The sequence below is a fragment of the Amia ocellicauda genome, chromosome 14 (genome assembly GCF_036373705.1).
Source record: "Amia ocellicauda isolate fAmiCal2 chromosome 14, fAmiCal2.hap1, whole genome shotgun sequence".
Lineage (NCBI taxonomy): Eukaryota > Metazoa > Chordata > Actinopteri > Amiiformes > Amiidae > Amia > Amia ocellicauda.
This window is the reverse complement of record NC_089863.1, coordinates 32,120,851-32,144,685: the sequence shown is the minus strand read 5'-3', so window position 1 is coordinate 32,144,685 and position 23,835 is coordinate 32,120,851. Positions and strand designations below refer to the sequence as shown.

At 41.1% G+C, this 23,835-nt stretch overlaps 1 protein-coding gene across 1 annotated transcript; it reads right to left on the bottom strand.

Moving 5' to 3' along the window:
• Positions 1–6,444: 6,444 nt before the first annotated feature.
• Positions 6,445–23,046, bottom strand: LOC136767685 (uncharacterized). Its single transcript, XM_066721629.1, has 2 exons — positions 22,629–23,046; positions 6,445–8,232 (listed from the first exon to the last, which is right to left on the bottom strand). Exons 1-2 carry the CDS (start codon positions 22,927–22,929, stop codon positions 6,662–6,664), a joined length of 1,872 nt encoding a protein of 623 aa, XP_066577726.1. The 5' UTR covers positions 22,930–23,046; the 3' UTR covers positions 6,445–6,661.
• Between the last annotated feature and the right edge of the window lie 789 nt (positions 23,047–23,835).

Here is a 23,835-nt window from a genome sequence, read left to right as displayed (position 1 = left end):
GTATTCAGTTGGCTATATCACATAGTATATCACATAAACTGCGGGCGGTTGGAGAAGAGCGTATTTATAACTCATTCATTTTGAGGAGTTTAACAGCTGGAATGCCATATATGTATCCAATTAAAATATATAGTAACATATAAGAACGGATATGGAGGAGAAATGCACATACGCAGAGACGCGTGTATGTATGTTCTAGTATTAAGTGTCTAGCCAACTATAACAAGACAATAGAGATCTGCACGTACAGGATGCAATTTATATGTGTGTGTGCATGTAGTTTATGTAATAATAATAAAGTAACATGTCATTAACAGTATGTGTTAATTTACATCCATACAATCGTAGGTGCACCATAGAAATCGTGTTTCGTTTACTGTAGATTGCGATGTGTTAATGCGACACTGTCCCGTATGGACGCGTCACCCTTACGTGCAAGTATGTTGGCAGACAGTTATGCGACTGTCTGCGTACGACGCCCGCGCATGTACGCAGAGACGCAGACCCAGAAGTACAAACCAGCCTTAAGTGCTGCCTCATACCTTCAAGGTTTGCTTTTCTGAAATTGTATACAATTGTTTTAGACTTGGTCCTTGTTTTTTTGAAAGAATGACTCAAAGCTAACCATATTGTGATCAGTTTGCCATTGGTTCTCTAACTAGTGTCCCTCTGACTCTATCTTGGTCATTTGAAAAGATTATGTCAATGTATGCACTCTCCCTGGTTGGTTCCCTGACAAATTGAGTTAGAAAGCAATCATTTACCATCTCAACCATTTCTATTTCTGCTTCTGTAGTCCCAACTTGGCTTTCCCAGTCTATGTTTGGGAAATTGAAATCCCCCAACAGCCACATCCTTGCTACATGCAGTCCTGATTACACTGTACAATGCAACATCTTTTGCTGAATATCTGAGTTGGGTGGTCTGTAACACACTCTTACCACTAATCCTCTAGATCTTTTATTCAAAACTTTGACCCACAAAGATTCTGTGCCATTACTGGGATCTAATTTGAGTTCTTCTGCCTCAATGTCTTTTCTGACATACAGTGAGGGAAAAAAGTATTTGATCCCCTGCTGATTGTATACGTTTGCCCACTGACAAAGAAATGATCAGTCTATAATTTTAATGGTAGGTGTGTTTTAACAGTGAGAGACAGAATAACAACAAAAAAATCCAGAAAAATGCATTTCAAAAAAGTTATAAATTGATTTGCATGTTAATGAGGGAAATAAGTATTTGACCCCTTCGATTTAGTACTTGGTGGCAAAACCCTTGTTGGCAATCACAGAGGTCAGATGTTTCTTGTAGTTGGCCACCAGGTTTGCACACATCTCAGGAGGGATTTTGTCCCACTCCTCTTTGTGCTTCTTCTTGAGCCACTCCTTTGTTGCCTTGGATTTGGGTTTGGGGTCATTGTCCTGCTGGAATACCCATCCATGACCCATTTTCAATGCCCTGGCTGAGGGAAGGAGGTTCTCACCCAAGATTTGATGGTACATGGCCCCGTCCATCGTCCCTTTGATGCGGTGCAGTTGTCCTGTCCCCTTAGCAGAAAAACACCCCCAAAGCATAATGTTTCCACCACCATGTTTGACGGTGGAGATGGTGTTCTCCTCCTCCAAACACGGCGAGTTGAGTTTGAGTTGAGTCGATTTTGGTCTCATCTGACCACAACACTTTCAACCAGTTCTCCTCTGAATCATTCAGATGTTCATTGGCAAACTTCAGATGGGCCTGTACATGTGCTTTCTTGAGCAGGGGACCTTGCGGGCACTGCAGGATTTCAGTCCTTCACGGCGTAGTGTGATACCAATTGTTTTCTTGGTGACTATGGTCCCAGCTACCTTGAGATCATTAACAAGATCCTCCCGTGTAGTTCTGGGATGATTCCTCACCGTTCTCATGATCATTGAAACTCCACAGGGTGAGATCTTGCATGGAGGCCCAGACCGAGGGAGACTGACAGTTATTTTGTTTCTTCCATTTGCGAATAATCGCACCAACTGTTGTCACCTTCTCACCAAGCTGCTTAGCGATGGTCTTGTAGCACATTCCAGTCTTGTGTAGGTCTACAATCTTGTCCCTGACATCCTTGGACAGCTCTTTGGTCTTGGCGATGGTGGAGAGTTTGGAATCTGATTGATTGATTGTTTCTGTGGACAGGTGTCTATTATACAGGTAATGAGCTGAGATTAGGAGCACTCCCTTTAAGAGAGTGCTCCTAATCTCAGCTCGTTACCTGTATAAAAGACACCTGGGAGCCAGAAATCTTGCTGATTGATAGGGTATCAAATACTTATTTCCCTCATTAACATGCAAATCAATGTATAACTTTTTTGAAATGCGTTTTTCTGGATTTTTTTGTTGTTATTCTGTCTCACACTGTTAAAATACACCTACCATTAAAATTATAGAGTGATCATTTCTTTGTCAGTGGGCAAACATACAAAATCAGCAGGGGATCAAATACTTTTTTCCCTCACTGTATAATGCAACCCCACCCCCTCTTCGATTTTGCCCGTCTCTCCTAAACTGTGTGTATCCTTTAAACTTTTATTCATCCCCATCGTTTTCTGTAAGCCACGTTTCCGTCACTCTTACAACATCATAGTCACATGCCAGCACTGTGGATTCTAGGTCTAACATCTTGTTCCTTATACTCCTGGCATTGAGGTACAAACATTTCAGGACTTTCCTACTAGCAGTTTCCCTTTGTTTTCTTTCCTCAGTGGAACATCTCCCATTGTCAGAGCTCCCTGATCCCATGGTCCCTAGTTTAAAAGATTATCAATTACTCTGCACATACGCTCTCCCAATGCATTAGCCCACCTTCTGTTTAGATGTAGACCCTCTGGTTTGTACAGGTCCCATCTATCCCAGAAGAAAGACCAATGCTCCATAAACCTAAAAACCTCTTCCCTACACCAGGATTTCAACCATGTGTTAAACTTTCTAATCTCTGCCTGTCTCTCTGGCCATGCATGTGGTACCGGAAGTATTTCAGAGAAAACTACCGTGGAGGTTCTGCTCTTTAGTTTTGTTCCTAACTGTTTACATTTTTCTTGCAGAACCTCTGTCCTACCTTTTCCTATGTGATTGGTTCCAATGTGGACCAGTTGTCCAGTGTGCACATTTTTACCACTGGTCATTGTGGTCTGGACTTCGGAACACAAAATGCTACAACCCCTTCTCCCGGCATATTGTGTGCAGCACAAAAGGGCTGGGTCAGATTGTTTTTGTTGTTGTAAAATAATATTATTTATGTAATATTTAGGGGCCCTTTGATATTCAGGACTGTATTAACTTGAATTATGCCGTTTTAAAAAAATTGTGCTATAGCAGAAATGCATAAAGATCACCTGTGCTGCCTATTTGTTTAGGCTTAAAAGGTCAAATGTGATGTACATTGAAGTGCATTGTATGTACTGCCATCTACTGGCTAAAACGTTTGCTGCATTAATGTACACTCACCTAAAGGATTATTAGGAACACCATACTAATACTGTGTTTGACCCCCTTTCGCCTTCAGAACTGCCTTAATTCTACGTGGCATTGATTCAACAAGGTGCTGAAAGCATTCTTTAGAAATGTTGGCCCATATTGATAGGATAGCATCTTGCAGTTGATGGAGATTTGTGGGATGCACATCCAGGGCACGAAGCTCCCGTTCCACCACATCCCAAAGATGCTCTATTGGGGTGAGATCTGGTGACTGTGGGGGCCAGTTTAGTACAGTGAACTCATTGTCATGTTCAAGAAACCAATTTGAAATGATTCGACCTTTGTGACATGGTGCATTATCCTGCTGGAAGTAGCCATCAGAGGATGGGTACATGGTGGTCATAAAGGGATGGACATGGTCAGAAACAATGCTCAGGTAGGCCGTGGCATTTAAACGATGCCCAATTGGCACTAAGGGGCCTAAAGTGTGCCAAGAAAACATCCCCCACACCATTACACCACCACCACCAGCCTGCACAGTGGTAACAAGGCATGATGGATCCATGTTCTCATTCTGTTTACGCCAAATTCTGACTCTACCATCCGAATGTCTCAACAGAAATCCAGACTCATCAGACCAGGCAACATTTTTCCAGTCTTCAACTGTCCAATTTTGGTGAGCTTGTGCAAATTGTAGCCTCTTTTCCTATTTGTAGTGGAGATGAGTGGTACCCGGTGGGGTCTTCTGCTGTTGTAGCCCATCCGCCTCAAGGTTGTACGTGTTGTGGCTTCACAAATGCTTTGCTGCATACCTCGGTTGTAACGAGTGGTTATTTCAGTCAAAGTTGCTCTTCTATCAGCTTGAATCAGTCGGCCCATTCTCCTCTGACCTCTAGCATCAACAAGGCATTTTCGCCCACAGGACTGACGCATACTGGATGTTTTTCCCTTTTCACACCATTCTTTGTAAACCCTAGAAATGGTTGTGCATGAAAATCCCAGTAACTGAGCAGATTGTGAAATACTCAGACCGGCCCGTCTGGCACCAACAACCATGCCACGCTCAAAATTGCTTAAATCACCTTTCTTTCCCATTCAGACATTCAGTTTGGAGTTCAGGAGATTGTCTTGACCAGGACCACACCCCTAAATGCATTGAAGCAACTGCCATGTGATTGGTTGGTTAGATAATTGCATTAATGAGAAACTGAACAGGTGTTCCTAATAATCCTTTAGGTGAGTGTATATGCTAACACACATACACTGATCAGCCATAACATTATGACCACTGACAGGTGAAGTGAATAACACTGATAATCTCGATATCATGGCACCTGCCAGTGGGTGGGATATATTAGGCAGCAAGTGAACACTTTGTCCTCAAAGTTGATGTGTTAGAAGCAGGAAAAATGGGCAAGCATAAGGATCTGAGGGCCAAATTGTGATGGCTAGACAACTGGGCCAGAGCATCTCCAAAACTGCAGCTCTTCTGGGGTGTTCCCGGTCTGCAGTGGTCAGTACTTATCAAAAGTGGTCCAAGAAAGGAAAAGCGATGAACCGGCGACAGGGTCATGGGCGGCCAAGGCTCACTGATGCACGTGGGGTCCAATCCAACAGACTAACTACTGTAGCTCAAAATGCTGAAAAAAATGAATTCTGGTTCTGATAGAAAGGTGTCAGAACACACAGTGCATCGCAGTTTGTTGCGTATGGGGCTGCGTAGCCGCAGACCAGTCAGGGTGCCCACGCTGACCCCTGTCCACTGCCAAAAGCGCCTACAATGGGCACGTGAGCATCAGAACTGGACCACGGAGCAATGGAAGAAGGTGGCCTGGTCTGATGAAAGGTGTTGACTTGGCCTCCAATATTCCCCAGATCTCAATCCAATCGAGCATCTGTGGGATGTGCTGGACAAACAAGTCTGATCCATGGAGGCCCCACCTCGCAATTTACAGGACTTAAAGGATCTGCTGCTAACGTCTTGGTGCCAGATACCACAGCACACCTTCAGAGGTCTAGTGGAGTCCATGCCTCAATGGGTCAGGGCTGTTTTGGTGGCAAAAGGGGGACCTACACAATATTAAGCAGGTGGTCATAATGTTATGGCTGATCGGTGTATATTCCAGCAACACAAACATGCACATTTTTCTAATATTCGAATACTTGAAAATAATAAGAATATAATTAGATTAGTGAAAACACTTAAAATACACATCCCTAATATTTACATATTTTCCTGATTGTAAGATTGAAATGATGCAACACCATATCCTAGCATGAGATATTCAAAGGGCAACAGTGTGGTCAAGGCTCTAGACTCTGGAGCGGAGGGTCATGGGCTTAATCCCAGGTGGGGGACACTGCAGCTGTACCCTTGAACAAGGTACCTTACATAGACAGCTCCACATAAAACTCAGCGGTATAAATGGATAATTGTATGTTAAAGCATGCCCTGGATAATGGTGTCTGCAAAGAAATATAATAATCATTTTAACAAAGAAAGCATGTTTAGGATTTTACACACTATTGTAGTGGTGTGCTGCCTAATTATTTTAATAATCAATTGGAATTCGATATTTTTTGGGATTTTATGTATTTGTCATTTATTATTGGCACCTTTACTAGATGATATTCTGTAATAATAACTCTACAGTATTCATTAGATGGTCTTACTCATTTTCACTTTCTTTACATTTTATCAATGTGCATTTAAATGTAATTAATAATTAGTAATCATCAGAATTATTTTTCATTGTTCTCATGTTTTCAAGAGTGGAATACTCTCAGTTCATAGCTACAGTTTGATGCATTTCTTATTTTACAAGATGCAGGCTCTAACTCCATACATCTACAATAAGGTAACAAATATTAGAGTTCAGGGACCAGGCTCCTAAGGGACCTTTTGCTATTCCATGGATGTATCTTTCAATAAAATGATACAAAATCTGAAAATGTCAAATCACCCTACAACTACCAAAAGTACTAGAATAAAACATCCAATCAACTTCATGAAACTTTAATTACAAGAGCCAGTGTAAAATGTATTACAAATTAGAGGAAATTACATATAAATACATTAATCTATAAATACTAATATGGCCAAATAGAATTTATACATTTTAAAAATGTTACTTATTTTCAAAAAAAAAAAAATAGCATCCTTATTTAAATAATCGAATAGAATACAATATTTAGAAATAAGTGACCAATTTAGTATTCAGCTGTGAGTGCGCTGGTGTGATTTAAGGTTTCCTTTCTGACTGAAACTCTTCCCACACTGGGCACAGCAGTATGGTCTCTCTCCTGTGTGAGTGAGTTTGTGTCTATAAAGGTGTGATGCCCTAGTGAAACTCTTCCCACACTCAGTGCAGCAGTATGGTCTCTCTCCTGTGTGAGTGTGTTGGTGTCTATAAAGGTGTGAAATCCTAGTGAAGCTCTTCCCACACAGAGTGCAGCAGTATGGTTTCTCTCCTGTGTGAGTGCGCTGATGGAGTTTTAGAGCTCCCGAATGACTGAAACTCTTCTCACACTGGGTGCAGCTGTACGGTTTCTCTCCTGTGTGACTGCGCTGATGTCTATAAAGACTTGCTGCTTGAGTGAAGCTCTTCCCACACTGTGTGCAGCTGTGCAGTTTCTCTCCTGTGTGAGTGCGTCTGTGTCTAAGAAGATTTGCTGCCTGAGTGAAGCACTTCCCACACTCAGTGCAGTGGTATGGTCTCTCTCCTGTGTGAATGCGCTGATGGAGATCAAGAGCTCCTGATTGACTGAAACACTTCCCACACTGGGCACAGCTATACGGTTTCTCTCCTGTGTGAGTGCGCTGGTGGAGTTCAAGAGCTCCCGACTGACTGAAACACTTCCCACACTGCGTGCAGCTGTACGGTCTCCCTTCTGTGCGAGAACGGGGAAGTCTACTTAAGACTCCACTGTGAGTGTAGCTCCTCCCACCCTGGCAATACAGTTTTCCACGCCTCAGTGGGAGAGGTGAGGAGGGGGAGCTGGAGGAGCTGGAGGAGCTCTGAGGTCTAGGGGTTCTGGGACGCAGCTGTCTGTGCTTTGACGATGAGCTCTCCCCACTCACTGCACTGTCACTCCCCCCAATGATCCCTGTCCTCAGGGTAGTGGACTCTGGGTCACACTGTCCAGCTACAGTGAGAACAGGCCCCAGTTTACACTGTCCAGCTACAGGGAGCCCTGACCCCAGGTCACACTGTCCAGCTACAGGGAGCTCAGGCCACAGGTCACAGGCACTATCTGTAATAATCTCTGTTTTGAGATGACTGAGTGCATCTCTGAAGGGAATCTGTGCTTTCGGCTCAACTGTATAAACCGACTCTTGTGTGTCGTCCTCTGTTTTGATGTGATCACACAGCAGACTAGGTCCACACTGTGTTCTGGTAGAGCCCGGCTCAGCACCAGCTGCACTGGGTCCACACTCAGATCCCAGAGACTGGATCCTGCAGAGAACCGCAGTGTGGGTGCAGTCCAGCTCAGGTTCGATCTTTACGACCTTTGGCATGACCTTTGACCCTACGGTGCCAGATGCCAGTGCCCCGAGTCCCTGTGTTGACCCCTCAGTCTGTGGCTCTGCCATGTGGCCAGACTCGTGTCCCCTGAGCTCCTCCTCACTCCGTCTGCTCCTGGGCTGCTCACTCAGCCCCTGGTTGTCTTCAGTAGCTGTGGGCTCTGTGTCCTGCCTCAGACTGGAGCTCCACTCCTGCTCCCAGTGCTGCTGCTCAATAGGAGCCCTTTTCCCAGAGTCAGGGAGAGCGCTGGCCTCTACAGCTCCTGGGGGAGAGACGACACAGGAGAAAAGCACTGAGAACAGCAGCTCTGAAAACTCACACAGACTCATGCAATTCCTACACGAGTCGTCATATCAGAACATCATTCAGAAGTGCAAATAAAGTGTCCAGTCAGCATATAAACTGGGAGCATGTATGAAGTCAGACAGTAAGAGCACAGTCTGGTCACTCGTATATGGAAAGTCAAAGGGATTTCAATACTCTAAATACTGTACAACTGTCTTGGATTGAATTGCACATGTGATCAAATCATTTGGTGTCTTGTAAATCAGGCCATTTTAAAGAGATGTGGTATTGATGTGAAGAGATCAGCAGATGCAGCCACAGCTCTGTCACTGTCCCTGTATTCTGCATTCATGTCAGTGCATCCAGTGGTCAGCATGGTCGGCCATTACTGAAACAGATATAAGTCCATTATTGAAGAATTATGTGATCCTCCTAGTAAATTAAAACATATACACTTAAATATTTAACAAGATTAGTAATAAAGGAATGCATTTTCCTTAAAATTGTCTTCCAACAACAGCCCCTTCTGAGGGTCCGATGAGGCACCTCATCCCCCCCACCATGGAAGTCTAACTTAGCACAGCCCTCCTCCGGGGCACCCCACCACAGAGGGTCAATGGGGCATCCACACCCAAGGTCTGACGAGCCATCGCCACCCAAAGGCTGTTGATGGTCCAACCCCCCCACCCCCGATGGCCGGCGAAAGGCCTCCTCCAGAGGGAAGACCACAGCCAGCAGCACCGATCAAGAACTTTCTTTTTTTTTCTCCTTGCTGCTGTAATAACTATACTGCCTGGAGGGGAGGCAACCATTAGGCCTAGGCCCTAAGCCATTTGACCCCCAGAGATTAATTTTCTCCTACATGCCATCCATAGGAGTTTTTTGTTTTTCTCTCCTCCATGCCTAATTGATTTATTTAAAATAAACTAAGTGAACATTTAAATAGATCATGTCAAATGTTTACAGGTCTATATTTATTTTACTTTATTGTATTTATGCATTTTATTTTGCTGTACATTTGTTGTATGTTTACCACTCTGTAAAGCACTCTATGGCTACCTTGTGAAGGGCACAATATAAATAAAAAAATGTATTGATTGATTGAATCAGTGACGGCTGAAAGAATGATTATTCATCATGTGATTATTCATCAGTAAGTGATTTAATTAAGCAGACTACATTGCCACCTTGTGCAGGAGGACTTAAGTGCAGTCTGAGAAGCAGATCGCATACAATGCAGGGCCCTACCTGGACTGCACTTCCCTTGGCATAATTGTTACACCTTCAAAATTCACTTTGTAGTAATGTACTGTGATCATTTGACCCACACAATAAAGACACGCATATTACAATAGTGTGTAAACATTTTTTGCATTACAATTAATTATATTTCTTAGCAGACATCCTTATCCATTGCATTATTTTGACATACAACTATCAATTTATACTGCTGAGCAATCTGGAGCTGCCTAGGTAAGGTACTATTACATCTACGTGCCACACTTCCTCTGTTCGCCACCAGAGGTCTTCATCTCCAGAATACTGATCCTCACATTACCCCAAGCACAATGAGCAGTCGTTCAATTAACATTCCTCAGCATCATGTGCACTTTCACCAATAGCACTCCACTCCCATTGGCCCAACACTACACATCCCTGTCCCCAGCTTCCCTCTGTTCAGTTCAGGCCCTCAACCTACGCCTGTACGATGACTCCGTCTCTCCGCACCTGGGTTCTACCCTTCTCCTCCCTGTAACACATATCAGATCACCAAATTCTAACTATTTTAAATCTTTAAACAAATCTCTATTTTACAAAGTATACAGTATAACCCAAAATATATTTGCCACTAAAACACTTATTTGAATACACTTAAAACTGAAATTGAAAAATTGTGCAACACTCCATGTTTTAATACAAAAATAATAACTTGTTTAAATTTGGAGTTGCATAATTGCATACTTAATACATTAAATTAGAAAACAGTTCAGTTTGTAACATATATGGTTACTTTAATTAGTGTTACTATAGTTCAATTGCTGTGTTTCTGTGCAGTTTTCTGTGTTTTAAACCACTTTCACAGTTTAGATTGGCCTTCTAGCCTTTTGACCTCCTGCCCACCACTTCTCCATTGCACATGCAGCATTGTAATCAGTACTGTCTGGTCCCTCAACACAAATGACTCCTTATAACTGCATAACGGATAATTGCATGCTCAGTTGCATGCTGGTCCCATTAAAAAAAAAAAAAAACTTTATTTTTAATGGAAACATGCTTAAGTTAAATCCATATTGCTTTAATGCATAAATAGGATTAGTGCATAAAGTTTTGTGGTCCCATTCACAATTTCACAGTGCATTTACACCTGATAATTTCATAGTGACGTCCACTTCGGAAGTTCCAATTTATATCAAATATCAAACACTTTTTTCATACTTTATTTTAATTTACTATAATAACCTATACTTTATCCAATGAACATGTGAAATAGCGAAATCCCTTAGTACATCTGAGTGAAATGTAATAAATGTAGTGAAAATAGGCTATTTATTTTGTGAAGTCGTTTAAGCTTTTTATGGTAGGTCCACATTCATCACCAGTGTCAGTTCATCAATTTGCATATTAAGTTACAAACTAACCATGCAGGGGCGGTGGCACTGTTGCCAGATGGGGGATTTTCCCATAAATTTGGGGGATTTTTAAGAGCCCAGAGGGAATTTTGGGGGCAACATTTGTATGGGGGAAATGTTGGGGGATATTATTTTGAACTTGGGGGAATTTAGGGGTTTGGCACAATCGATTTCTCCCCGTCGGACCTCACTTCATCCCCCCCCGAACTCACATCATCCAGCACACAAACCCTCCCCCCACCTCACACCTAACTTCACCAGTAATCATATTTGAGGTGGGTATACGTGATTTGGGGGATTTTTATGACCAGATTAGGGGGAATTTATGGAGAGGACCTGGCAAAACTGGGCGGCGGCCCCACCAAGAATCGTGTTAGCCCCACCATGGAACAACCAAGACTATCACCGAGCAGAATAAGCGCCAGCCAGTTCCATCTGCGTCACTGCGTCATTGCTGTGTGGAATTGGAGGCGTTAGCACGCAGTGTAGTCTGAGCTAGCTAAATAATTTGGGAAATTGTAACATTATTATGGATCGATCCAAACACAACAACCGGCGGATTGTGCTCCTTTGAAAATGTAAATGGTGAGTTTGAATATATTTTAAATAATTGGGTTGATTTTGAAACTGTGCTGACTTTGCCATGTTTTGTGTGGACTCGGCGGCCACCTGTTGTGCTCCGTTAACTAGTGTCTCTCTCTCTCTCTCTTACTTTGTGTGTGTGTGAGGGGAGTGTGTGACGCATGATGTGGAATGCGTTCGGTTTGTAGCGGACAGGTTTGCCAGACAACGTGAACGAGTTGAAATAGCGTGAATAATATGGCCTAAACTCAGCAGTCACCGTCCACGTCTGTTGCTCTCGATGTAAATTTGCGTGTGAAAAAAGGAGTCGGTGCAATCATCTAACCCAGCATCGTTTTTCAAACTTTGGTACGCATATCCAAAAATGCAGTCTGGTGGTACTCCGACGAAAAAACCCCCACCCCATTAGACTATTTCACCCTCATCCCCCCCGGCCAAAATCTGGGCGCCAAGGGGGTCCCTGGGGTCAAAAAGTTTGGGAACCCCTGATCTAACCCAAAGCAGCCTAATGCGTGGTATTTCTAGCTGGGAGGGGTGCTATTCCATTGTATGTGTATTCACATTGACGTTGTGAAGTGTGACACACATCAGACGTTGATTTGAGCCCCACCACTGTGTGGATTAGCCCCACCGTAATTTAGCCACAAAAAAATACTCTGCCCCCGCCGATGTACACATGCACACTCTTATGATTTAGATTGACTATTCCTTAACGTTCTACGATTCCAAAACAGACACACAGTTACCTACAGCAGTCTATTTTTCAACTCTTTAATTTCACCCATCCCTTAGTTGTAATGTTTATCAATGCTTTCATTTCTCCCATTGTATCGATTAATGCATTTCTCGGCTTGACGGGTGTGTTCACCTCGAGCACTGTCCTCATTCTGCACAGAATATGACCAATTATTCAATGAAGACTCCGTCTTTCTGCAGTCAGTGTGAAGGAAAACTGTTTACATGATCTTATATCCCAGTAATACATATTGGGAGGAATACTTCCATATGGACCAGGATGTAAACAATGTGCAGTAGGCTAACACTAGGTGAATATTTGTTGTGGGCTGTCACTCAAGTTTTCTTGTTGTACATGTTGCATTTATTTTAACTTCTTAGTTTATCTTATTTTGTAAGTTGACCTGGATGGGCGTTTATAAAAGAATTATATATATTTATAATAAATAATAATAATAATAATAATAATAATAATAATAGGTTAAACTAGGGATATAGCACAATGAATAACGCATTCTATTTTACAACGTAAAACAGTTTATACATATTTTATTGAACTCAAAATTTGAAATAAATATTTAATTTTACTTAATACAACTTTAAGCACTTTGAAATGGCTCAGTCTGTCTATTACATCTGCTACATAAGAATATAAGAACATAAGGAAGTTTACAAATGAGAGGAGGCCATTCGACCCATCGTGCTCGTTTGGTGTCCATTAATAACTAAGTGATCCAAGGATCCTATCCAGTCTATTTTTAAATGTTCCCAAATTTTCAGCATCTACCACATTGCTGGGGAGTTTGTTGGAGATTGCGACTACTCTCTGTGTGAAGAAGTGTCTCCTGTTTTCCGTTATGAATGCCTTGAAGCCCAATTTCCATTTGTGTCCCCGGGTGCGTGTGTCCCTGCTGATCTGGATAAGCTCCTCTGGTTTGATGTGGTCGATGCCTTTCATGATTTTGAAGACTTGGATCAAGTCCCCATGTAGTCTCCTCTGTTCCAGGGTGAAAAGGTTCAGTTCCCTCAGTCTCTCAGTAGGACATTCCCTTCAGACCTGGAATAAGTCTGGTTGCTCTCCTCTGAACTGCCTCTAGAGCGGCAATATCTTTCTTGAAGTGTGGTGCCCAGAACTGTCCACAGTATTCCAGATGAGCTCTAACTAGTGCATTGTACAGTCTGAGCATTACTGCCCTTGTTCTCAATTCTACACTTTTGACAATATACCCTAGCATTGTGTTTGCCTTTTTTATTGCTTCCCCACACTGTTTGGATGGAGAAAGTGAGGAGTCCACAGACTCCTAGGTCTTTCTCATGCGATACTTCATCTAGTTCTATTCCTCCCATAGTGTAATTATAGTGGACATTTTTGTTACCTGCGTGTATTACCTTGCACTTGTCAACATTGACTTTCATCTGCCAGGTATCGGCCCACAACTGAATGTTATCTAAGTCCCTTTGAATAGCCTGTGCTGCCGAGATTGTATCTGTTGAGCCACCTATTTTAGTATCATCTGCAAATTTGACTAACTATCCCAGAGTCCAGATCATTAATATAGATTAGAAAAAGCAAAGGCCCTAGTACTGATCCCTGTGGAACATCACACATATAAATGCAGAAAACACGCTTCTCAACAAGTCAGTCTATCTTACATTTAGTACATGGCAGTGTCTTTTTTCCGTGCGCCCGTGGGTAGCTGGCTCAAAGGAGAGGGGCACCTTCAAAATCTATACAGGACTGAATTGTAATGCCAACAGCAGTCTAAATGCGACACCAGCCCTACACAATACGAAATATGTAATTCAAAAGGAAAGTTAGAAAATAGCTGAGCAGATCAGAGGACAGGCAGGAGAGCTATATCACCAGTGACTCTTCAATTGTTTATCAAAATGTGCGCATATCAACAGAAATAAGAAAAAAAAACAAAAAACTTTTCACAATAAACTGTGTAAACTGGTGTATAAATCGGTATGCACATATGTTCGCAGACTTATACAATTATAAGAAAAAGCATTAAACTGAAATATTTTTAAAAATGCAATGCGTAAGCGCTTTGAAATGGCTCCTTCTGTTACAGCTGCGTATCAATGCAGAAAAAGCGCTTTTCAACACTACAGTGCCCTACAACTAATACAAAATAATTAGCATTCATGATCAAACAAGTGACTGATCGGCACTGATCCTGGGTTTGCAACGTGATCAGGATTGAAGTGTTAACCTGTTTTTAATGTTATTGTCTGCTCATTTTATCTGACCTATTTATTAATTGTATTCTATTGTGTGAACAAACTGCTCTTTGGGGCATCTTTTTGAATAATGCATCAATATTCTTCCTTTAACCGAAGGGGATACCTGTGTGGAGTGGTTTCAGTATTTGTTAAATACTCTATTTCCCATGTTTTACATATATACACACAAATATACTTTGTGCCAAAATAAATAAATCAAATACGAAATACATAATACATACATTTAGATATATAAAAAAGGAAATTTATACAAATTTTTGTTATATACATTTGTTTTTTTAATTTGGTTATTCATGTAGGCCTATGTATTTCGTTATTTATTTAGCACAAATTACCCTCCATATGTATTTACTAAATTGAATATGTACTTTGAAAAACAGACTTTCAGACTGGCAGTAGTCGGTTTTGGAATCGTAGGACATTAAGAAATATCCGATCTCAATCAAAAGAGACCGACCGTAAGTAGTTTGTAACTGAATATGCAAACTTAATGAATATGCAAACTGGTGATGAATCGATGCTGGTCATAAAATGATCGGGATGGAGGGTCGTGTTGTTGAAAAATAAATATTTATTGTGGTGGAGGGTCACATCACTTTGATACCTAGCTTACTGCCATGCAGTTGTCATCCAAATGATGATAATGATTAGTAGTTAACTACTACATTAGTTTGCCAGTTGTCAGCTAATGATTTTTGATAGTATTGGATTATTTAATTTTGTTTTTAATATGCACGATAGTATTTTCAGTACCGAGTATTTTTGTTGTTGATTGGACTTTTTATTAGTAATTGCAGTTATTTCAAGTTTTACATAAACAGAAAATTTATCCGCCATAAAGATGGGCACCACTAAAATGTTTTTCAGTGAGATGGGGGGTCGGCCCTGCTGATAGGGTTGTCATGATACTAGAATTTTGAACTTCAAAGGTTCTGAGGTTTCCAGAGAAAATTATGTTGTGTATTGAAAGGGGGAGTTGTTAAAATGAAGTTGATAAATGTATGTTTCTCCTTTACTCCCTTGTTATGAATTATACTGGAAAATAATGAACTGTGAAAGTACAAAATACTGTTGAATATCATTGTTCATGATGCTTTTAAGTTTGAACATAATATTGCATATATAGTTGGAATGGTACGAACTAGTGGCAGGGTCTTCCTCATTATTTCTAAAGGGCTCAGATTTCCGTGAACAGGTTGAGTGTTATTGAAGGGAGTTGCGGTTCTTTTCAGAGAACTGGATCTTTTGATTCAGTTCAGTACGAAGATCCAGTTCTTTTGGTGAAAGTAAATAGGTTGTGGAAAGGAGAATTAGTCAAGGACTAGCAGGAATTCTGTTGCAGGAGGAGCCAGGTGGGGCCAGTTAGATGTGAATTGGGGGCAGGTAGACAAAAGCTACTTAGAGCTGCGCTGTTTCTCGGTGACAAAATGTTGAGCAGTTGACTAGGGAACGGGAACCAAGAGAATGTAAAAAAAAAAAACATTTAGTGGCCACTACAGTGTCAGGTTTGCAGAATGATTGCCTTCCTGGATGAACTCATCCAAGAAGATTTAATTTATGAACTTTGTCAGCATGTTGAAATCCTAGAGATCAAGGTTCACGATCTTGAGGCTCCGCTTGTTGATCTGCACTGGATTAGTGATATAGAAGAATTGGTCAACCAGCCCATGAGAGAGATGGTGTGCACACCAAAACCTAGGAGAGTTGAGAGCATAGAGCAGGAAAGTGGACAGAACTGCTGGCTTACAGTAGGTCGTAACCGAAGAAAAGGGTGAAAACAACCCCTAGAGACATCCCAAGAGCTAGAATTGACCAACAGGTTCCAACTGCTGGACACTGAGTTAACCAGTGACAGCTCAGAGGGTGATGGGAGGGCAGTTGAGCACCAGAGCACCATGGTGTGTGTTTTGGTGTGAGAGTGTGTGTTTTGCCACAATGCAGCGATCTTACGTCACAAAAATGCCCAGGCTATTTTTGCTAAGTCCAATACGGAATGTGTGACAATAGTACTGTTGTCATTAATTTATGCAACAAATAAATGTATGTCACTAAAACCCACTGTAGAAGGATGTGAATAATTCTGGAGGCAACTGTACCTGTAGTTAGGAAAGTTAGAAAGGAAAGCACCTGAACACTTAAATAATAATAAAGTACTAACAGTAAAATGATTGACAGCGAATTATGCTGTACACAAAACACTGAATAACTTTACAAATTTTTTAAAATAATTTAGCATTTTTGTAAAACCATTTATAGATGCACTGCCTTATAAAACAATAGTACAAGAGATAAAACAATACCTATATTTTTTATTTCCTTAAATATTGTTTTAAGTGGATTGCATACTGATTAAGGATGGACCATTTACTACAAAAATATGAATATTTCGGGAATAAAAAATCATCATATGCTCTGTGGCATGTATACAAATGCTAAGCAGGCACAGTTGACCTCAATTTTGGATCAAGATGGCAAGAGGAAAGGATCTAAGTGACTTTAAAAGAGGGGTCATTATTGGGACACGAATTACAGGAACTTCAGTCACAACTACATATCAATATGGGACAAATCTGGCAAATAAACATCACATCAACCGACATTATGCAGCAAACTAGACGCGGTTTCTGGTGCTTGTCAATCTACTTCAGTGGAGCTATAATTGAAACGGGTGAGGAGCCCGCCGCTGTTTCCGCCGCTGATGTAGGAGTTTCTATGTGAATGCAAGTCTCCTGTTGTGACGCCCGATTTCAACAATAACATCAACATATATTAGTTTGAGGTCCATATTTATGCACAGGTGAACGAGTTTATAAAGTCCGTCATAGTGGAGCGAGCATTTGAGTAGTTTTAGCCACTGAATGATCGCTCTTGCGGTGGTGACTGATGTAGTATATGAGCTCGTTACACGTTATATAACTCGGGGACATAATCAGTAGCACTGAACTCTGCAGTGGGGGGAGCAGCGCCGGAGATGCGCTCCACTCCCGGGCAGAGCTCCGACCTACAGAAACATTTTTTTCCCCAAATTGTCATGGCCCCGAGGAGGGGCATGGCATCGTCTCACCCCCCTAAATGCGCCACTTTTTGCTAATATTGACCTTGTCTGAAGCATTTTTCTTATTGAAACTCTAAATTCTAATTAAGAGAAGCTATGTAAAAGCTTTATTAATCGCCTTATAATTGTTAATTCTATTCTAACTCCAGGATGAAAAAATTGGATTTATATGATATATATACATCTCTGGAAAAAATTAAGAGACCAATTAAAATTGACTTCTGAACTTGGAGTGGTCTCAATTTTTTCCAGAGATGTATATATATTTAAATCCAACACCTACATAGTCTATAACTTCTCCGCTGGGTAGAATCGAACCCACAACCTTAGGTTCGTAGCTGTGTTTCTTAACCACTACACCAGCACATACACAGTAATGTGTACTCCTAACGCAGACAACTATCCTAATTACATTAGTCTATATGACTGAATTATTGGAATTAATTTAAAATAAATGTATACATTAAGAAAAAAAATTGTGTATGGGGTTACAGCACTCTATTACATATGCTTTTTGGACATTCACTTAGGACACTTTAAAGCACTTATCACGGGTCAAATCGGACTCTGTGAAATATTATCAACACTAGTCGTCCCACCCCAGCAGCACAGTAGCCCTGCTACACAATCACAGCACCATCAATTGGACCCGCCTCTTGCGTGTGATTGGTGCCTCTAGAAGACCAAAACCCGCCCCCTCAGGTGATTGACAAACATTAAAAAGATTGAAAGATCAATTGCCAAATTAAACTGAAAGATCAATTGGCAAATTAAATTGAAAGTAACTTGGCAAATAGCACAATAAATTAATGAATTGATTTATGAATGGATTAATTTATGAATTGATTAATTTACTAATTGACTAATTAATTTAAGAATTAAAGATTACATTTTGACCCTTATAATGCTCCATACTCCAAGTCTGTTTGTGTTTCTGAATGCACATTTCTTGCCTGCATCCAGCACGTGTGGAAGAAAGGGGGAGAATGCAAAGCGTTGTCCAAATGACCAAAAATATTGCCGTAAAGAGTGGGATTTGCGACAACGAAATAAACCATAGAGCATAATATGAAACAATAGACGTTTTTCTATCGTCACATGATGTATATCGTCATATTGCCCAGCCCTACGTAGCAGTCATCACAAGGTTTAGGTTTTGCAGAATAAGGATGGAATTATGTAATGAATAACCATAATAACCATGATCATTAATATGAAAAAGGAAAAATATTGGGACAAAGAATGTCCATGAGTAAAATACAAAAATACAAGTCATGTAAAAGGCTGGAAAATATTAGAGGGGAGATGTATTCAAAATATATTTGAAATTGTCCCTAATGATACAATGAAAATAATTACAAATGTATGGTAATGATGACTAATTATTGATTAATAACTGCCATAACTAACCTAACAACTACTAACTATATTGTTGAAGGAGCTTTTATAATAATGACTAATTAAAATGGTCTCATTTATAATCAGATATAAAAGAGGAAAAAGATAAGCACTTTGCTTTGAAAGTTTGACAGCTCCACACAAAAAAAATTGATTAGGATTTAGAGTTGATTTGGTACACACAGGATATATGATGCTGCTGATGACAACTGAGAGCTAAACTTAAATAATTTGTGGTTGTGACAAATCATAATTAAGATTGTTTAAAAATTGTCCATATATTGGAAACTTTAAAAACTGTGCAGATGTCAACTACTGGATGATGAATTACATGTGATAGAGATGCCTTTCATAGGGAGGGGATCTCTGAAGTTGTGCGAACCACACATTGAGTCTACAGATGATCAATTTATTCCACATTATGAATCGTATCCTGAAGGAACAGATGTTTGACCCACAGTGGTATATGGAGAAGACGCTGGTGTTGAGACACAGTAGGCCGAGGGCCTGGCTTTAAAGACAGCCACACAGCATCTTGAACAGACCGATGTCAAGGTCCACAACGCCGAAGTGATGGTTCACTCAGTAAAGAAACAAGTTAAAATATAATAATAAAAGGTTTCAATGATTAGAATATATGATATATGGTGAAACAGCTCAAATGGCATCTGCAGTAACAACAATCCTTGTATTGATAGTTTCATTTAAAAAAAAAAGTAAAAAAGTGTTTTGCTGGAGATGAAATGAATTCAGATGAATAGAATAAAAGCAATGAAGTTAACAATACAGACAATACAAACAATACAGTTAGCTCCTATAGCACAATCTCCAAGTCCTCTGCTTTTTATATGCATAGACAGCTCTCAAAGCAGAAGTATACAGGCTATTGCCCTCACCTCCACAGCCATGTATGGAGCGCCGTTTGTGCCAAAAGTGTTCTCCCGTCAATTTGGTAGTTCATTGGGAAATTTATTCGAAAATTCGTCAATTTGGCCATTCAGCCGGCGGTTTGGTCATATAGTAGTAAATTCTTCGAGGAATCTGTCAAGTAATTTGATAATTTTCCAATATGTGTGTCAATTAATCCGTAATTACACTGAACAACTATGTAATTAATATGTCTATTAATTAACTTCCAGACAACCAGACCAACTTCCAGACAAACCAATGAACTTCTAGACGGCCCAATGACCTTCCAAACAAACTTCCAAACAAACCAATGAACTTCCAGACGAACAGAGCTACTGTCAATCATGCACTGTGCCAAACCCACTTGAGTCTTTCTTACCAATAGGAGCAGACACGCCTATTTTAATAAATAAAACTCCAGGCTCACATAAAACTGCTTCAGCCAATAATGGTGCAGTTTATTAGAAAGGGTGTTTCTCTCTCACCTCGATCTGCGTTTTCCCCTCATTCGAAAATCTGCGCTATGAATCGCTCATCAAAAACCCATCAAGCTATAAAATCGCACTTGCAGTCTTTACTCCGTGAGATAGAAGGACAAGCATAAATGGATTATATTTATTTCAAAATAGATTGGATCCTTGATGGGGGTTGTGGGGCTGTGCAGCCTCTTCTCAGTGGAGGGGTGGGGTGGGGTGGGGTGGGCTTGGCTTGACTTTATATTGGTGGGGGACTTTTCTTTACACCTTGTTGGCACACATATGTATTTCTTTATTTAGCCTAACTCTACGCACTACATGTGTTCATACAGAAATATTTTGGTTTTAAACTTTACCGATTGCAAATCATTGCAATGTTAGCTAATTACTTTAAGTCGGATAATATACTGTATTTTTTAAAATGTGTGTGCACACGAAAATAAACTAAACAATACATACTAAAGCCAAATAAACAACACTAACAATAAACACCTTGTCCTAGCCAATCAAACACGTATATCCATTTAAATACAATTAAACCTCATACACATTAATACACTATGACAGGCTGTTAAAATGCCAAAAGCAAAGAATTAACAATTAATACAAAAACGCCAAGAACTTTAACCTTGGCATGTGTCATATAGATTATGCTAATTGTATTACGAGCAGTATTTTTCCAGCAGCTCTCAGTGTTGCCGACTCGATTGCCATTATCATTCAAATTTACAGATGTTTGGGTCAACACCACATTTATTACTTATTTCGACAGTATTTTAAAAAGGCGTTACGCTGCATGTACAATATATAGTGATTAAACATACTTACTTTACTCTATGGCAAACCTGTGGTTAAGCCTTGTCCAGTCTAACAATTAATCTTCTCATAAACGAGCCTATGTTAATGGTGATTTTAATGTCCATAGGATTACACAGAGACACCAGAAACAAACGCCCGTTCTAATAAACTGCAACATTACTGGCTGAAGCAGTTTTATGTGAGTCTGGAGTTTTATTGGTTAAAATAGGCGCGTCTGCTCCTATTGGCTAGAAAGACTCAAGTGGGTTTGACACAGTTGGTCTGTTCGTCTGGAAGTTCATTGGTTTGTCTGGAAGTTGGTCTGGTTGTTGTTTTAATGAAACTATTTGACTTGAGCGCATTATTGTTTACGTAACGTCACGCATGAGTGTGGTTTGTCATTGTCGATTGCTTTAATCAGTCCGCGGTTGGTTGTGAAGGAGCTCGGTTAAGCAGAGCCTGTTGGTATTTGCATATTGATAAGTAATTTTAATAAATACAGTGTAATTAAAAGAAAGCGCTTCAGCATGCCAAGGTAACACGACAGTTTTCTGGAAGTTCATAGGTTTGTTTGGAAGTTCGTCTGGTTGTCTGTTTATATTAATTAATAGCCACATTAATTACACAGTTGATCAATGTAATTACGGATTAATTGACACACGAATCGGACAAATTAAAAAATTACTTGACAGATTCCTGGATGGATTTACTACTATATTACCAAATTGCCGACTGAATGGCCAAATTGACGAATTTCAGAATGAATTTCCCAATTAACTACCAAATTGACGGACGAACACGTTTGGGACAAACGGCGCTCCGTAGCTATGTCATCACTCATACCATCTACACCACGCTTTTCGTTTGTCCGCACAGATTAAAACAAACAACAACAGTTGCGAGCTTGCGGTCGCGTTGTCGTTGCGCAGATTTCTGTAGTTGTGCACAGATCTGCAGAAATCCACCGATGCCATTGGCGGAGAAGCGCAGATCTGCAGACATGTGCAGGAAACGAGCGTGACCTGTAAATGTCCAGGTCCGTGTTTGTTTACTTTTCTCTTTATGGATCTCGGGCGTTTCCGCGAGATTTGGGCAGTTTCGAGTCTGTGTGGGAGATCCCCACGACACGGGAGTTCAGATTAGTCGTGAAGTGTGTCCACCTGTACTTAAAACATCGTGTAGTACGACTCCTTCACGACTTAAAACACAAATTCGTTGAAAGACGGTCAGATTGTGAGCTGCCCACCATTCTCAAAATCGGGTCGGATTGTAGAAATTGTGTAGTGTGACACTAGCATAGTAATTTAATTACTAAATTGTGCAATATGAATGCATCCACAACCACGTTGTCACTCTGGTGAGCATTTCTGTGTGAACGGGGCTTACATTTCAATGCAGAACTGCGGAAGTCTGCGCTACGCGAACGCGACCAAAGTTTGTGTTTTTGCGGCTTGTTTTCATTACCGACATTGTACAGCGCTCAGCCTGTCTCGTATAGAAGTAAAGACATGAATAAAGCGGCTCAATCATGAAAGGTTACCGGCGGCAGCTCCGCGGCTCTCTCTCTGCGCGCAGCTCCGCTCTGCCCTCCCGGCTCCTCGGCTCTTCACAGGCGGCCCATCCGCTCCGGAGCTCCAGCCACACACAGCCGCCTCCCCCGCCGCCAGGAGCTCCTGCAGCCTCCGTCTCAGCGCCTCGTTTTCCGCGTCCCTGCGGGTTATCTCCGCTCGGTGCTCCGACACCGTCTCTCCCACCGCCTTCCCGATCTCCCACAGGGCGGCTCTCATCAGTCCGGTCAGAGCCGAGGCCAGGCGGGCGTCCAGACACGCAGAGACGGACATTTTCAAAGGCCCACTACCTATGCAACATGCGTTGTTTCGAAACGCACCGCAATTCTGGCAAGTAACGCCCCACAGAGGCCTGACGTGTCGCCATTGGTCCGCCTGGTCGCTGCTCTCTGTGCGAGAGACGCGCTCCATGTCGTGTGTTGACTCAGTGCTGAACAGGGTCGGACTGGAACTGAAAAACTGCCGGGACTTTGAAACGCAGACCGGCCCACGAGCGTATACATTCCCCAAATACAAATTCACACACCATCCACTATATAGATAATATATGAATTAATATATAAATTAATTTTAAAAACCCATGTGACATCAAGTCAAGTTAAAATTAGAAACATAAGACAGTTTACAAACGAGAGCCCATTGGACCCATTGTTCGCTCATTGGTGTCCACCAATAATTTAATGATACGAGGATCAAATAAATTAAAGAGAATGCATTTATTTTAAGAGTTGGACCGAATAAACAGATTACAGAAACACTTAAGGCATAGCACAAACATAACAGTATTCCCTGTCAGGACAAAGTGGGTTACAATACCCCTGTCAGGACAATGCATAATACTATAACGATACACACACACACTACATGATACACACACATACACATATTGTGAATATGGTGTTAATATTTGATTTAGTATTGCACATAATTTACATTGTACAGCGGGTTTGGACAGTGGGAGGAAAACGGAGGAACGGGAGAAAACACAGGGAGAACAGTTCTGTGCAGTTCTGTGCAGATCTGTGCTTCTCCACCAATGACTGAATAATGTTTTGACCCGGCAGCAATACTGTGTGGTGGATGAGTTAAGCCATGTGATTTATATAGATCAGAGATCAGAGACACTTGTCTGTCTTGCTCTGCATGTGTACGGTTGGCCGATTAATATATTTTACATAT